The sequence below is a fragment of the Orycteropus afer genome, unplaced genomic scaffold, assembly GCF_000298275.1.
Source record: "Orycteropus afer afer isolate SDZICR_OR568_19922 unplaced genomic scaffold, OryAfe1.0 scaffold00025, whole genome shotgun sequence".
Classification (NCBI taxonomy): Eukaryota; Metazoa; Chordata; class Mammalia; order Tubulidentata; family Orycteropodidae; genus Orycteropus; species Orycteropus afer.
In genome coordinates this window covers 5,000,318-5,017,135 of record NW_006921612.1, presented here as the reverse complement: position 1 = coordinate 5,017,135, position 16,818 = coordinate 5,000,318, and the positions used below count along the sequence as shown (strand labels likewise).

Below are 16,818 nucleotides of genomic sequence, written 5' to 3'. Positions count from 1 at the left end.
GAAGACCCGTTAATATGACTGTTATTCAAATTTATGCCCCAACCACCAAAGCCACACATGAGGAAATTGAAGAATTTTATCAGCTTCTACAGTCTGAAACTGACCAAACATGCAATCAGGATGTGTTAATTATCACTGGTGATAAACATATAGGCCAATGGAATAGAACTGAGGGTCCAGAAATAAACTCATACATCTATGGCCAACCGATTTTTTGGAAAAGGTGCTAAGTCAATAATTAATGACACTGAATTATACACATGAATAATTTTGAAATGGCAAGTGCTTTGCTACATATATATTCTAAAACAATTAAATAAAAAGAAAAATGGAGCTCAGATACATGTTACGGCATGATGAACATTGAAAATATGCTAAATGAAAGAAATCAAACACAAAAGAACAAATACTGTATGATTCCACTTTTATGAAATATCAGCAATAAGCAAATCCATAAAAACAAACATTTATTAGTGGTTACCAGGGCCTGGGGAGCAGTAACAGGGAGTTGTTGCTCAAGGGATACTGAGTTTCTGTTTGGGGTAATGAAGAAGTTTTGGAAATAGGGGTGATGAGTACACAACATGATGACTCTAACTAACATCACTGAATTTTGCACTCAAAAATGGTTAAAATGGCAAAACTTTTGTTATATGTATTTTACTACAAAATATTATTTTTTTAAAAAACTCAATATAAAGCACTCTCAGACTTCAACAATAAGAAAATAAGCAACCTAATAAAAATGGACAAAGGATTTAAACAGACAATTGAGAAATACAGATGGCAAAAAAGTACTTAAAAAGATACTCAACATCATTAGTCATTAGAGAAAGGCAAATTAAAATTACAGTGAGAGACTTTCATATAGAATGGCTAACTTTTAAAACACAAACAATACATAGTAAGGGTCAGAGTATAGAGGAACTAGGTCTCTCAAGACATTGCTGGTGTGAAAGCAAAACGGAATAGCTACTTTGAAAACATTTTGAGAGCTTCTTACAAAGTATTTACATATATTTAGCATATGACCATATTACTACAGTATAAAACTTATACCCACATGAAAACCTGTACATAAATATTTACGGCAGCTTAATTCCTAAACTCTAAAAATGAGAAGCAACCTAAATGTCATTTATCTAGTAAAAGGATGAACTAACAGAAGTATAAATCAAACAACAGAATACTACTCAGCAATAAAAAGAAATGAGTTATTTATACATGTAACAACATGCATGACTCTCAAATGTATTACGCTTAGTGAAAAAAGGCCAACTCAAAGTTATATGCAAGTACGGATGCATGCTACAACATGGAAATTTTAAAATATTATGCTAAGTAAAAGAATCCCATTACAAAAAGCCATGTATTTTATGATTCCATTTATGAGAAATGTTCAGAATAGGTAAATCATATGGACAGGAAGTAGACTGGGGAGGTTGGGGAGGTAAACTAGAGAGTGAATTCTAAGGTGTATAGGGTTTCTTCTTGAAGTGACAAAAATGATCTAAAATGAGATTGTGGTGATGTACAATTCTGTGGATATACTATAAACTACTGAAGTATTCACTTTAAATAAACATTGTGGTATGTAAAATACATCTCAATAAAGCCTTAAAAAAAAAAAAAAAAAAGGGAAGGGGAGAATAATGGGGATAAAGTGACCTTTCCTTTCTATGAAATTAGTAACACAGACTAGAGGTAAGCAAACTTTTTGTATAAATAGCCAGGTAGTAAATATTTCAGGCTTTGTGGGTCAAATGGTCACTGTGGCAACTGCTCATCTCTGCTGTCATAATGCAAAAGCAGCTAGAGACATTACATGAATGAGTGTGACTGTGTTAGCATAAGACTTTTTTTACTCTGAAAGATACCAAAATTTGAATTTCATATTATTTCCACATGTCATAAAATAATATTCTTCTGTTTTTTTTTTTTTTTTCAACCATTTAAAAATTTAAAACTCATTTAGTTCATATGCCAAACAAAAAGAGCTGGTGGGCTAGATTTGGCCCACATTACATTTCACTTCAAACTCATCACATTTCAAGTCTCAAGGGTCACATGTGGCTAATGGCTACTAAACTGGAGAATACAGCTCCAGGATTTCTCTCTCTCACCATTATCTTCCATCCTTTGAGTTCATTCCTTCAATCCAGCTAAACTTACTCTTTACCCTTATTCCAACCTCAAATCCATCTGGTTTTACTCACCTTAGTACTTAGGCCAGACTCCATTTTAGACCATTCCAGTGCCTTCTACAGGAGCTCTGGTAGTGTAGTGCCTAAGGCACTTGACTGCTAACCAGAAGGCTGGCGGTTCAAACCCACCAGCCACTCCTCAGAAGGAAGACTGGGCAACCTACTTCCGTAATAACACTGCCTAGGAAATCCAAGGAAGGGGTCACTATGAGTCAGATCCGACTCAACAGCAGTGAGTTTGGTTTTTTTAAGAGTTATGTCACTGTTAAATTTCTCAGGTGACCCTTCATTCTCCCTCTAAATGAACTCTCATGCCCTGCTCTCTTTTCATCTCACTCCACACTTCTTTTATTGGTAATCTCATTCATTCCCACTTCTTCTGGAATAACCTCTATCACGTATTTAAAAAATTTATACTATAGACCTGTTGAGCTTGAGCCTGTATTTTCTACTATATTGGAATGTGAATTAGTCCAGGGCTTGCTATATAAGAATAACTTGGGAAGCCTGCTAAGAATTCCAATTTCTGGGCTCTACTCTTAACTCTAAGTTAGTACATCTGGAATGAAGTCAAGGGATTTCTATTTTTCAAAAAGCTCCCCAGATGATTTTGAAATCCTCTGTTAGACATTGCCAGATCACTGTCCCATCACCTCCTAAAACTCAAAACATTCAAAAAAGAAAACACAATCTTTCTTTCCAAACTTGCTGTCTTATACTACATATTTCAGCTAATAGTATTATTACTCTATTTCTAATCATTTTAGTTCAAAACCAATCTACCCTTTATATTATGGGAGAATCATGTTCCTAAAGCACAGTCCAACCAGGCCCGCTCTGACTATAAATAAAATCCAAACAATTCAGGTCATTCAAGTGTCTCTACAACCTGTCTGCCTACCTTCACACTTAAATTTCCACTTCAGCTCTCCCACGGCCACCAGAGCTCCAGTCATACGAGGCTCCTCATCTTTTCCAAACCAGCCCTAAGTATCCTATCCTCTTAGCTCTGCCTTACACTATTCTCTCATGCAGATCACCTCATCCCTTGACTCCATCTAACCATATCTCACTCACCATTAAAAACATGATGCAAAAAAAAAAAAAAAAAAACTTTTCTAGTTGCTATTTGAAATCACTCTAACATGCTGTCAAAGTATGTTTGTGTCTACGCAACGGAACTTTCCATGTTGTGCCTTGTATCGCTCTATCATAATTATCTGTGTATATCTGTCCCCAGAGCACTTCCTTGAGAGCAGAAATTGTTCTCATTTTTCTCTTAAACCTGAAAGTCTTCATAGATTTGCCTTGAAGGTAAGGTACTGTTAAATCTCAAAATCTGTCATATATTTAGCTGAACAATGTACAACATAGAATATACCAAACCCCATGGCTTTATCAACCTTTGTGTATAATTAGACAACTTCAGCCTTCTCCAAATCCCTAACCTCAATTTCCACACACTATTACTAATCACATAAAAGAGCTAAAGAATAAACTAAAATAGCATTTTACCTGTCACCCACCTATACATTGTTACAAGTTGCTACTAATATCTAGGCTGGCTGAGATCTGAGTCATTAAGAGTACCATTTCCTGAATCATCTACACCACTTCCTGTTCTTTATTTTTCCCAGTAAATATAATGCCTAATAATTGTTCTGACCAAGCCAAACCCTGTCTTAAAAAAATGAGTTTAAAATCCAATAAAGCATAGCCTAGTTTAGTATCAGTGAATGATCACTTACTTACTACATAAAGCATACCTGAGTTGGGATAGAGGCAGACATCATTAATGTCATGTTCTGGCTCCAAGGAAGTAAATATTTTTCCCTAAAGTATAAGAAAAATCAGGAATTACTGAAACAATTAAAGGAAGACAATTTATAGCATTGTCACATAGAGAAAATAAAACTGAAGCCACAACCCAAACACCATTGCTATTGAAAAAAATAAAATCACATAACTGAAATAACAGAATTTAAGTTTAAAAGGATCTTAGAGAATTCATCTTATCAATGCATAACTTTCATTTTAGAGATGGAAAAAATAAGGCCCAGAGAGAGGTGACTTACTAAAACAAATAAGTACAAAGATTTAAGAAAATGTCTTCATAGTAAAAAAGAATAAAGTTTAAAATAAAGTTGTACATCAACTTTCTAAAAGAAAATCCTCACAATCTGTAAAATATACCCTATTAAGACTGTACTCAAAAACACCAAAGAACGAGGTATAGCTAACATGGTAAACTGAGGACAGTATCCGTTGTACCTGTATCACAAGGTTTTAAGGAAAATCAAGTAAGATAATGGATATAAAATAATTTACCCAACAAAAATCCTATAAATACATAAGGTGTTAATAATATTATTTAGTTACAGGTAAAACACTTCCATTTTTAAGGTGAGGGAAAGGTACTAAATTTTAAAAAAACTAAGAAAGGGAAAGAAAAAGAAAACCTGAAGATGGGTGTGAAGAAAAAGATAAACAAGAAATCCAAGGCAAGCAAAACCAAGTAATCTGGGTGTTCGTTGAGAGGAAGTATTTGGTCATAAAAAACAAAATATGCCAAAATAAAATCTACTGTAGCAATTATAGCACAAAGACTGCAAGAATTGATAATAAAAATTTATACTCGCTTTTGCATTTATAAATCATTATTAGAAGAATGACACTAGAATATGACTTGGTTGTTGTGTTGCTGTTAGCTGCCACGGAATCAATTCTGACTCATGGGGACGTCATTTGTGCAGAGCAGAACTGCTCCATGGAGTTTTCCAGGCTGTGACCTTTCAGCTAACAGTTGAGCACTTAACCATTCGCACCACTCAGAGACTCCCAGGATGTGGCTACCTGCTGCAAAATGAGAACTATAAAGCACAGTGAAAAGATGGTCATTTTGTGCTCAATTAAAAGCAGCAGTTAAATTCTAATTCACACATCTAGCTGTCTTTCTTCCCAAGTCCCCAATAAAATAGGGAGGAAAGAAGGAAGGGGGAAAAGAAATAGGGAGAAAGGGAGCTATAATAGCACAGAACAAAAGAGAAAATGTATCACAGTTATATAATACAGAATGACATGAATAACTATGCAACAGTTAAAAGAGTCTGGTGATGCAAAGATTAAGTGTTCAGCTGCTAATGGAAAGGCTGGTGGTCAAACCTATCAGCAGCTCTGCAGGAAAAAAACACCTGGTAATGTGCTCCTGTAAAGACTGCAACAACAAATGCAACACACTGCTGTGGAGTCGGATCCGACTCATAGTGACCCCTCCTTAGGTTTCCGAGGCAGTATCACTACGGAAGTATATTGCCCAACATTCCTTCCGAGGAGTGGCTGGTGGGTTTGAACCACCAGCCTTCTGGTTAGCAGTCAAATGCTTTAGGCACTACACTCCCAGAGCTCCCCCTGTAAAGATTACAGCCTAGGAAATCCAATGTGGCAGTTCTACTCTGTCATACAAAATTGCTATGAGTTGGGATTGACTCCACAGCACACAACAGCAACGTGCAAAAGTTATCTAAACGTAATAGTCATTAGCAACTTTGGGGGGAGGAGGGGGAGTAGAACAGATCACAGTCAAGTATAACTTCTACTTTACCAGTATTTTAAGAATTTTTCTAAACAAAAATGTGTACATTTGTGGTATTAACAATAAATATTGTTTTAATGTTAAATATTGTTTTAATGTAAATCAGTTTGGATTGCCAGATAAAGAGCAGAGAAAATTCTGGTCTAAGATACAAGAGAAATATAATAAATTTTCCTAAAAAGCCCTGGAAAAATTCCAAAGACAACAAATGCAAACAGTATAGGAGATTCCTGGGAAATCATCAGGGTAATTTTTCTAAGAATTTAGAAAAGCTGGAAGCTTATCTTCTCCCTAATACAACAGAGTCACAAGGTGCTATGAGAGAAGCCAAATACACCTTGAGGACGACTTTGAATCTCTGCAACAAATCCACAAGGTGAAAAGAAAGTAAGCTCAGTAAGATCAATACTCTGGGAGTTAACAAAAGGAAATAAAGTAAAAGTACAGCCACTCCTCACTTATCAACACAGTTAGGTTCCAAAGACCCGGTCATTATGTGAAAACTGGTGCTATGAAAATGGGAGGAGGACCACATCAGATCACCAAGTGGAAGATGACTACATCATTACATAACTGCCAAACCAGTGAGAATCACAGCCCAGCCAAGTTGACATACAACCTTAACCATTACAGCCAGCACTACTCTACACCTTGGCATTCAGTACTGCCAGCCATACATTGTTAATACATGAAATAGCTGGATAGGAGATTTTACTATTGTCATAAATGCAAATTGTCAGCTAAAGAGATAGTCAATAAGTGAGGAATAGGTGTAACAGTACAAGAAGCCAGGATTTTGACAAGTATTGGATTGTAATGTGACTCCCTGTACAACATGGGGCTTTCATAGAAAAGAGTGACACTTGTTCTCTGACAACTACAGCTGAAACTTGTGGATATTCCACTTCCTTTATCTCAAAAATAAATACATAAATCAGTGATACATCTTTTGGACTAAGATGGTAAGTTCTAATTTAGTAAATGCAAAGAACTCTCAAAAGCAACTGCTATATTAAATCTGTTTTTCCCATTTATTTGATGAAGTAGGCTTTTACTATTCTCTCAAAATAAGTTTTAAACTATAAAGTGAAAAAACAGAAGATGGATCAAAGCTAGTAATATAGGTTTATCATTACTTTTTAAATGATGATTGGAGTTCAGGGAAGAGAATATTAAGTATTCTTAAGAAAATATTAATCTTAAGAAAAACACTGTAAGAAAGTATTGTAAAGGGTCATTTGCTTCAAATTCAATTGTCTGACATGGGGAAAGGGATAAAATAGAAGGCATAATGATATTGATATGGAAACATAATCCATAGCTCATAAAAACTTTCTAAAATTGTGAGGTAACCTCAAGATCTGGTGGGATTTCCCATGAGCTGACTTTTAAACAATAATTTACACTCTAATTAACAGCACATCTACATATAGATGCCAGATCTTGGAAATGAGAAAAACTTCTTTAATAGAGTGCAATCATGACTACTTCATCTGAGTATAAATGTTATCTATCCCACAGAAACTGATTTCCTGATAAATACACAAATGAGTACTCAGTATCTTCATCTCAAGAACACACATTAAGTAAAATAAGGCAATGGAAAGAAAAGGAAAATAAGCAAATAAGGAAGTAATTTCAAAAAGTACATACTGAGTGCTTATTCCACATTTTGATAATTCGAGAGTCTGCAGACAAAATTAAATCTAACGACTCCTGGAAATGAACTGACTTAATGGGCAGACCATACTGGTGATCCTTAACTAGCAATGGCTTATCAGATCGAAGATCATATAATAAAACCTAAAAGGAAAAAAAAAAAGTTATTTCTGCTTAAACAAATATTTTATCGTAAAAAGAAACATCTGAAACTTAGAATTATTGCCATTTATTTATTTCATTATCTTTTTATAAACACAATGAATGCCCTTACTCAGGGTGCTAAGATTCTAAAGTCATAAATAGAATCTTGTTTCATTCATTAATTAAACAAATATATACTGAGAGCATACTATGTACCAGGCACTGTCATAGTGCCTAACATTAACAGAAGTGAAAGGCATAATGAAGAATTCAAGACAAATGGTATAGTAAGGCTATGACTACTGGGGAAGGGGATCGCTTCTGACCCCTGTCATTAGAGGCAACAGGATCTGGGGTAGCTAGATCTTAGTCTCAGGTGACAGATTTCCCTCTTGATTCAATGATGGAAGCAGTAAATCTATTACAGGCAGGGTCTTGGGATCCTTCTGTGGGTAGGGAAAACTTACAAATGTGTGGACTCTTCGCTGATACCTGTTGATGAAGATGGGACTTGGAGGGAGAGCAAGGTCAGGTACTGCTCATAGAAACAGACACTCAAATCAGTCTTCCTTTAAACAGTTATCATTTCTTTCTTTTATTTTTTTAAATTGTGATTTGGGTGAAAAGTTTGCAGAGCAAATTTATTTTCCATACAAAGGTACATACATATTTTGTTTCATGACCTTGACTGTAATCCCCACAATGTAACAGCTCTTTTCCTACTTCCTCCCTGTGGTTGCCTTTTCCCTGTGTCCTTCTTTACTACGCACTCCTGCTCTCTGAGCTATCTCCTCGTGCAGATATTGACCTTCTGACCTCCCGTGATTGACTGTTCTAAGGAGTATACCTACCTGGTGCAAAATGTTCACTTTACATGCCTGTCTATATTGTGTAGCTGGAAGCCAAGGAAGTTAGACAGCTATCATTTCTTAACTATAACTATGAGGTGGTTGGAGAATTCTAAGTTTTCTGCTTGCTATCAGTAACAGGTTGATTTCATTCTGTTACAACACTATGCAGAAGGACAGAGGACAAATGCATGCATGTGTGGTTGGGTAAGTGGGTAGACAGATGATTGATTTGTTGTTAAAATAATTAAATGGAATAATGTATGTGAAAAGAGCACAAGAAAAAGCACATAGTGAATGTGCAATAAGTGTGAAATTTTAATATATACCTTATTTAATCACACTCAAATATTTAGTACTCCTTGAAAAGTAGGAGATAAGAGCTTGGCAACTTGTTTTCTATCTTTCTAAATTGGTATTTCCAATTATGGCCCAATTCTTACAATACCTTACATATATATATATATATTCCAATTTCTACTGGGTAAGTCTTTTAAAATCAGCATGAAGTTAAATGCTTGTAAAATAGGCCTACACAGAATTTTTTTTACTTAATCCAATAGCATCCACAAGTTTTTCCATTTTTATTTCATCAGTATTCATACTTCTTAAATGTTGGATTTTTTTTCTACCGTTACTAGAAGTACTTTTTCACTTTGTTGAAGAGTTGGAATCTTGAGTAGAAAAGACCTTGTGGACTGTAGGAACTAATCCATCTCTATTATATATTTTTTAAAATTATCACACAGAGATAAATTTGTCTATTTTAGCCACAGCATTCCAGTAAAAGAGTGGGAAAAGAAAGGGATTAAAGTAAAAGGAAATGGTAAATTTCATAACAGCAAGGCCCTTATTGGACTCAACATTCTCAAGGGGTATGCCTGGTGGGCAGAGTCTCTTGTCAGTCTATATTAGACATTAAGAAATAAAGTCAAATGCCTAAGACTATTATCTTTTCAGGGACTTATAGAAAAAAAAAATTAATGTTTAATTAAAATATAAACCAAAAAAACCAACAATGAACCAGATTAAGTCTCTGCAGCTACTTCATTCCTACTCCTCAGATGAATTTTCTGAGGTGTATTCTGCTAACTAGTCATTACATGGGATGTAGTTACTGGGGCTACAAAAAAAAAGGTTCTTTGGGCAAGTACATTTTGGAAATGCTTTTTTAACACATTTCTTGTCTGCAGAAATTCTCAGAGCCTTCAGTATGTATTTAAATGCACTGTGAATCCTACTGCATTAGCACTAACACCAAACACCAGGCTATGGATAAACACACAGATAGGTGAGAAGCTGAGGTGAGGGCTGTCAAACAGGAATATACCCTACACCAAGGATAAGTTTCACTGAAGATAATCTTCCATATGCACGTGTGCCTCAAAATTAACCACACATATTACAAAAGCAACAGAAGACAGAGTTGGACTAACGTCTCAGGGACAAGCAAACACCTTGAGAGATTCACCAGGCCTGCCAACAGGACCATAGTCTTGAGGGACATCATGCTCAACTGATACGACATAATACATAAAAATCTTGTTCCACAACCTACTTTGGTGAGTAGTGACTAGGGTCTTAAAAGCTTTCGAGCAGCCATCTAAGATGCAACTATTGGTATCCTCTCATCTGAATCAAAGAAGAGTGAAGAAAATCAAAAGCATCTGGAAACAATTAGTCCAAGGATAAGATGGACCAGAGGACCCCAACCTTCATGACTCCAAGGCCAGAAGAACTAGATGGTGCCCGACTACCAATGCCAACCACCTGGGAAAGGATCAAAACTGGAGGATTCTGGATAAGGTAGGAGGAAAAATATGGAACAAAATTCAAAAACACAAAAATGATCAGAATTACAGGTCAGATAGAGTTTGGTGGAACCCCCAAAACTATGGCCCCGGGTTACCCTTTGGGCCTAGAAATGGACTCATACTCACTGATTGGCTCTCAGCCCAACAGTAGAAAGACCTACATGCAGAACATCTACCCCAGGGCAATGCACTCACCTCCTCTAGGGAGCTGCACCCCTTAGAGCAATCAGCCATGACACACCAGAGGGGCAGCATTCACATAGAAGGAAAGCTGGACAGACAGGAGTGCATAGTTAAGAAAGGCACAGGAAGGGGGGTAGTCACAGGGATGGGAGGGGAGGAGAGTTTGTTATGGTTGGGGATGGTAATTGGGGTGTGAAATCAAATGTACACAAACTGTTGAATGTAGAACAAATTTGCTCTGTAAATTTGCACCCAAAGCACAATAAAATTTTTAAATAAATAAATGCACTGTGAATCTCCAAGAGTAGGAGTTTGGCAGAATACCAAACTTTTTTGCCTAAAGAACTCTGTTCCACACACTCTAGAAAATGTTATTTCTAACCACTGCCAAGAGAACAAGGCCTATCCCACTGTAGCTCCAGTTCTAGAGCCTCACACACCAACCACCAAAGCCAGAATCAAAATTTCTCAAGGTGCAAGAAGAAGCTGGCATACTGGCATACCCTTTCCACTCTTGTCTAACCAATAATGCCTCATTTTCAACTACCCCAGTTAGTAGATGTGTGGATACTTCCCATTTCATATACAATCCGAATTTTCAACTCAAGCATTATTTACCTGCCCTGTGGATGTTCCAACTGCCATGGTCAAGGCGCCATTGAATTTCAAAGCTGAGATTGTTGGTAAACTGTTTATCCTGAAAGGTAAAATATTCATGCTCCATGTATGTAAGGTCCACACCATCCAAATAACAAATTCACTATTAATTTCAATACATACTGTCTACTTGTTCCTGGACCAGAATTTCTAGTCCAGGCTGTTGACTACTAGTATCATTAATCTTATGCCACCTAAAGTCTTAGCCAGTAACTACACTGATTTGGAACCTTGTGGCTCATTCATACCCACATCATCTTTGCTCATGTACTCTTCAAAATTAACTTTAAAATCTTATTTCAGTAAAACAACAAGTTATTTTTCTTCATTTATTCAAACTTTGTCATTTTCTTCACGTACTTATTCCTTCAGTTATTTTATAATTTCTATTGTTAGAAAGGGAGCTCTGGTAGCATAGTGCCTAAGGCACTTGACTGCTAACCAGAAGGCTGGCAGTTCAAACCCACCAGCCACTCCTTGGAAGGAAGATGGGGCAATCTACTTCCATAGTAATACTGCCTCAGAAACCCAAGGAGGGGTCGCTATGGGTTGGGTCCGACTCGACGGCACATAACAACAACAACAACATTGTTAGAAATGAAAACATTTTTCATTATAATTTTTCCAACTGAAAAATTTTTCCAACTGCTGATGAATACCAAAGCCACCAATCTGTGTACATTTATTTTTGTAGCCAAACAACTTTCATATTAGTTCTTAGAGTTTTTCAGTTATTCAACCGGGTTTCTCGACACAGAGCGTATCATCTACAGATAATGATAATATATCCTCCTCTTTCCAATATTAATACTTATTTCTTTTCTTTGGCTCCATCTTCCAGAATTAAATAACAGAAGTGAGAGCTTACGTTTTTGCACAGGAAGGAAAAAAAAACACAGTAAATAAAGTTGGCTGAAACCAAAAGAGCAAGAAAAACTACTGTTAACATTTTGCTGCACTTCCAAATTTTTTCCTATGATTAAACAAATGTGTTCATTACATTTTTTTTTTTTTTTAATAAAAATTTGATAAAACTCTTTGGCAAATATATAATTTGCTTTGCCACTTAAAGCATATTATAAATATCTTTTCCTGGTAATAAATATACTTCTGTAGCACAATTCTTTAAGGCTGTCATTGTCATCAGTATAGAATATATGCCATTGATGGATACCTTCTCATCTATAAAATAAGTAGTATCTACATCAAAGGTTGTTGTGAGGATTAAATAAGTTAATATATGCAAAGATCTCAGAAAAGTACCTGGTAGGTAGATATTCTCCTTAGAATGATCAATCATGGGAGAACAGAAGGGCAATATTTGCACAGGGAGAGATAGCTCAAAGAGCAGGAATACACAGGAAACAAGGACACAAGGAAGGGGTAACTACAGGGAGGAAGTCAGAGGAGAGCTGTTACACTATGGGGAATTGCAGTCAGTATCACAAAACAAAATGTGTATAATGAACTGCTGCATAGAAAATCAATTTACTCTGTAAATTTTCACCCAAATCACAATACAAATTAAAAAAAAAAAAAGTACCTAGCAAGCACTAAGGTCAATTGGCACTTAACACAGTCCCAAAGGAAGAGCTGATGCTTTTGAATTGTGGTGTTGATGAAGAATACTGAAAATACCATGGAACTGCCAGAGAATGAATAAATCTGTCCTGGAGGAAGCACAGCTGGAATGCTCCTTGGAAGGGAGAATGGCCAGACTTCATCTCACCTACTTTAGTCATGTTGTCAGAGGGACCACTCCCTGGAGAAGGATGTCATGCTTGGTAAAGTAGAAAGTCAACGAAAAAGGGGAAGGCCCTCCACAAGATGCAGACACAGCAGCCGCAGTGACGGGATTAAGTACAGCAAGAATTGTGAGTATGGCACGTGACCAGGCAGTGTTTTGTTCTGTTGTACATAGGCTCGCTATGAGTTGTAGCCAATTCGACAATACTTAACAACAACAATAGTCCACAAAGACAATGTTCTACATTGTACTTTGATAAGTAGTGACTAATGCCATCTAAGGTTCAACTATTGGTCTCTTCCTGTCCAGGGCAAAGAAGAGTGAAGAAAATCAAAGAGACAAGGAAGCAATTAGTCCAAAGAACTAATAGATTATATGAACCCCAGCCTCCACGACTCTAAGACTAGAAGAATTAGATGGTACCCAGCTATACTGCTGACCACTCTCAAAGCGTTCATAATAGGAGGTCCTGGATAGAGTAGGAGAAAAACATGGAACAAAACTCAAAATCATAAATAAATTTTTTTTTAAAAAGCCTGGTTTACTGGTCTGATAGACTATGGCCCATAGAAACCCGTCCAGCCTGGAACTGAACTCACCCTTGTGGCTCAACTTTGAACTAAACAATAGGCCTCAATGGTGAACAATAACACCAGGGAAGTACTCAGCAGATCAACCAACCATACGAGATGAAAATGGCAGCACTTGTCCAGAGACAAAGCTCAGAAAGCAGGAAGACAATGAAAAGAAGGATGAAGGGAAATAGTAAGCACAGGAAGGAAGTGGGAAGAGTCCTGTTCCATTGTGAAGATTACAATAAATGTCATAGAACAAAACATATATGAATTGCCAACTGAAAAACCAATTTGCTTGGTTAATTCACTATATATATATATTTTAAAGTGCTATCTCTTAGCTAAGGAGCCCTGGTAGCAGTGGTTAAGCATTTGGCTGCTAATGGAAAGGATGGTAGTTCAAACCTACCAGCCACTCCATGGAAGTAAGATGTGACAGTCTGCTTCTGTAAAGGAAACTGCCTGGAAACCCTATGGGGTAAATCTACCCTGTTGCTATGAGTCAGAACTGACTTGATAACACACAACATCATGTGTTAGCTATTATTTCCACCAAGATTTATTTGATAAATATCCTCTTGCTAAATATCTATGCTCTTTCTATCATTTTACTAAAAACACAGTGCTGGATGCCTGGGGCTAAGGAGAGTGGGAGAATACAAACTCCATACATACTGGTAGAAGTTTCAACTAATGTAAACTTTTCTTAAGGCAATTCAGCATTCTTTATCAAAAACTTTAAAAATATGTACATTCTTTAACTAAAAAATGTGATTTCTCTAAATTGTCCCTCAAGAATAATAACAGAATTGTAAAAGACATATAATAGTAAAAAACTATAAATATTCTGCAAGTACAATAGGGGTATAGTTATAGTTTGATCTGCCAGTGTATATTCAGAGTGATTTTTACCTTCTTTTTTGTATTTTTCAAACTACTTAGCATTTTTAATAATACATATATAAACCATTTATATAAAATAATAAAATTATTTTTTTAAAAAAATAACCAAAGAGGTTATTCTTTAACCTCCATCAGAAAACGTCACCACCAAGATAAAAAGCCACTAAAATATATTTGTGAATCAATATTCTGTTAAAAAGAAAATACATACAAAATAAATACTCCCAAGTTTGTGAAGATCACAGTGAGTATTATTTTCTCACATCTTTCCCTTAAATATTCTACAATTTTACTTCTATCAAATGCATTAAATTTATAGCAGAAATAGTCTTAGACATATTACAAATAACTCCTGCTGGCCCATCTCCTCAAATGACTTTTTCAAGATGACGTAATTAAGGACAGAGCCTATACTAGAACCCAAGTCTCTTTATTTCAATTCAAAGACAAGTTAATGTTTAGGAATGAGAAAAAAAAAAACTTCTCTGCTTCCTAAATATCTTTCATTTATCAATTATCTACTTTCTAAAAATAAGCAGGTTTCTGATTCATTTTCTTTACATGCCCATATGACATAATAAATAGTGTGGTTTTCCATTGGTTTATTCTACTTGTTTATTAACAAATGCAGAATAAGTAAATTTTCCAATTGTTTAATATACTATATTCCATACCATGATTAATAAAGTTTGTTCACTAACCCTATCTTAATAAAACTCAATTAATAAAATTATTTCGTAGGCTCGTTTTAAATGTTATAATAAAAATGAAAAACAAATAATCATTAATTCATTACTTACCAAATAAGGAAAAACATACACAGGCACAAAAATATCTTTGTAATATGGTAATTTCTTAACTTTTTCTAGGTCAAGGATCCTTTACACAGATTGAGATTTTAAAAGAAAGAACTATAGATCCTCTCCCTCAGAAAAATGCAAATCACATAAAATTTTCCATAATTGAGAGGGTTCACAGTCTCTCTGTAGCTCCTCATTAAGTACCCTATCTCCCATATGATACACTAAAATAAATGTCTGATCAACTGAAATGATTATACGCTTGTTGTTGTTACTGTTACGTGCTGTCGAGTTGGACCCGACTCATAACGACCCCTCCTTGGGTTTCTGAGGCAGTATAACTACGGAAGTAGATTGCCCCATCTTCCTTCCAAGGAGTGGCTGGTGGGTTTGAACCGCAAGCCTTCTGGTTAGCAATCAAGGACTTTAGGCACTACGCCACCAGAGCTCCTGATTAAATGTTGTGTTGTTGTTGTTATTTGCCTTCGAGTCGGCCCCGACTCCTAGCGACCCCTCCTTGAGTTCCCGAGGCAGTTATCACTACGGAAGTAGGACTGCCCAACCTTCCTTCCGAGGAGTGGCTGGTGGGTTTGAACCTCCAGCTTCCTGGTTAGCAGTCAAGTGCCTCAGGCACTATGCTACCAGAGCTCCCGATTAAATGTTAGTAGCATGATATTAAATGTTAGTAGCATGATATTACTACACATGTTAAAAGCCCAGAAAAAAAAGGCAACTTTGAGTAGATTACAGCAAATAATCCCATGTCAAAGACTTAACCAATCAAGTGATATATCAGTACATGTATTAATATGAGCACAGAAAGGTATCTGAAAAGCTATATACCAAACTGTGAAAAAATAACCACATCACTTGAGTGTGCAAAGGACAGGCAACCTTTTTTTAAAAAAAAAAAAACTTAATTCAATCATATACTTTGTTTTAGAATTTTTTTTATCCAGGGTGTATTATTTTTCTAATTGTTTTAAACCTAGTAATTAGGAAAATAGGAACAAGAGAATATTGAAAATGTTTGCTTATCACCATCACCAATTCAAAGCACATCTTCTCCCTTGCTAACTGAGGTGAAGATGGACTCTTGGTTCTATCATCAGATCTGACAGAAATGGAAATTCCAGCACTATATTCGTTTTAAGAAAACTGCACTGCAACTAAAGCAAGAAGATATTCTATGTGGTGCTTTAGAAAGTAATTTTATCTGGATCTTCTACTTAGCGACTTTAAATAGTAAAGGACTTTTAAGTAAAATACAAAAATACACTCTCAGATATAAGTATTAAGGTTTCTATCCTTTAGTAATTTATTTTACAGTATACATTATGTTAGCATATTGCTATGATACATTTGCTTAAATCAGAAGGCGATGAACATTTACACTGCATTTTATAAAATTAAATTAAACATTTAACTTCTACTTACTCTGAATCTGCTGTGACACTACTTAATGCACAGTCTAAGAGGCCAACTCTGTTTCGAGTTCTTGGGTCCCAGCACTCCACTCGACCCTAAACAAGTAAAACACAATCATTGTAAATAACAGCTGCTATCAGAACAATTTTAGACAACTACAAATTTAAAAACACTAACGATGATCTCTGGTAGCATAGTGGCTAAAGCACTTGACTGCTAACCAGAAGGCTGGCGGTTCAAACCCACCAGCCACTCCTCGGAAGG

The 16,818-nt window shown here is 35.9% G+C and overlaps 1 protein-coding gene across 1 annotated transcript in view; it reads right to left on the bottom strand.

Annotated features, from left to right (window-relative positions):
* NOL10 (nucleolar protein 10) overlaps positions 1 to 16,818 on the bottom strand; it is a 299,928-nt gene that overhangs the window by 189,478 nt on the left and 93,632 nt on the right. The window contains exons 9-12 of the mRNA XM_007935129.1: positions 16,564 to 16,649; positions 11,063 to 11,141; positions 7,450 to 7,599; positions 3,971 to 4,037 (exon numbers count right to left, since the gene is read on the bottom strand). Of these exons, the coding sequence (XP_007933320.1) occupies positions 3,971 to 4,037; positions 7,450 to 7,599; positions 11,063 to 11,141; positions 16,564 to 16,649 (382 nt within the window). The remainder of the gene's footprint in view (positions 1 to 3,970; positions 4,038 to 7,449; positions 7,600 to 11,062; positions 11,142 to 16,563; positions 16,650 to 16,818) is intronic.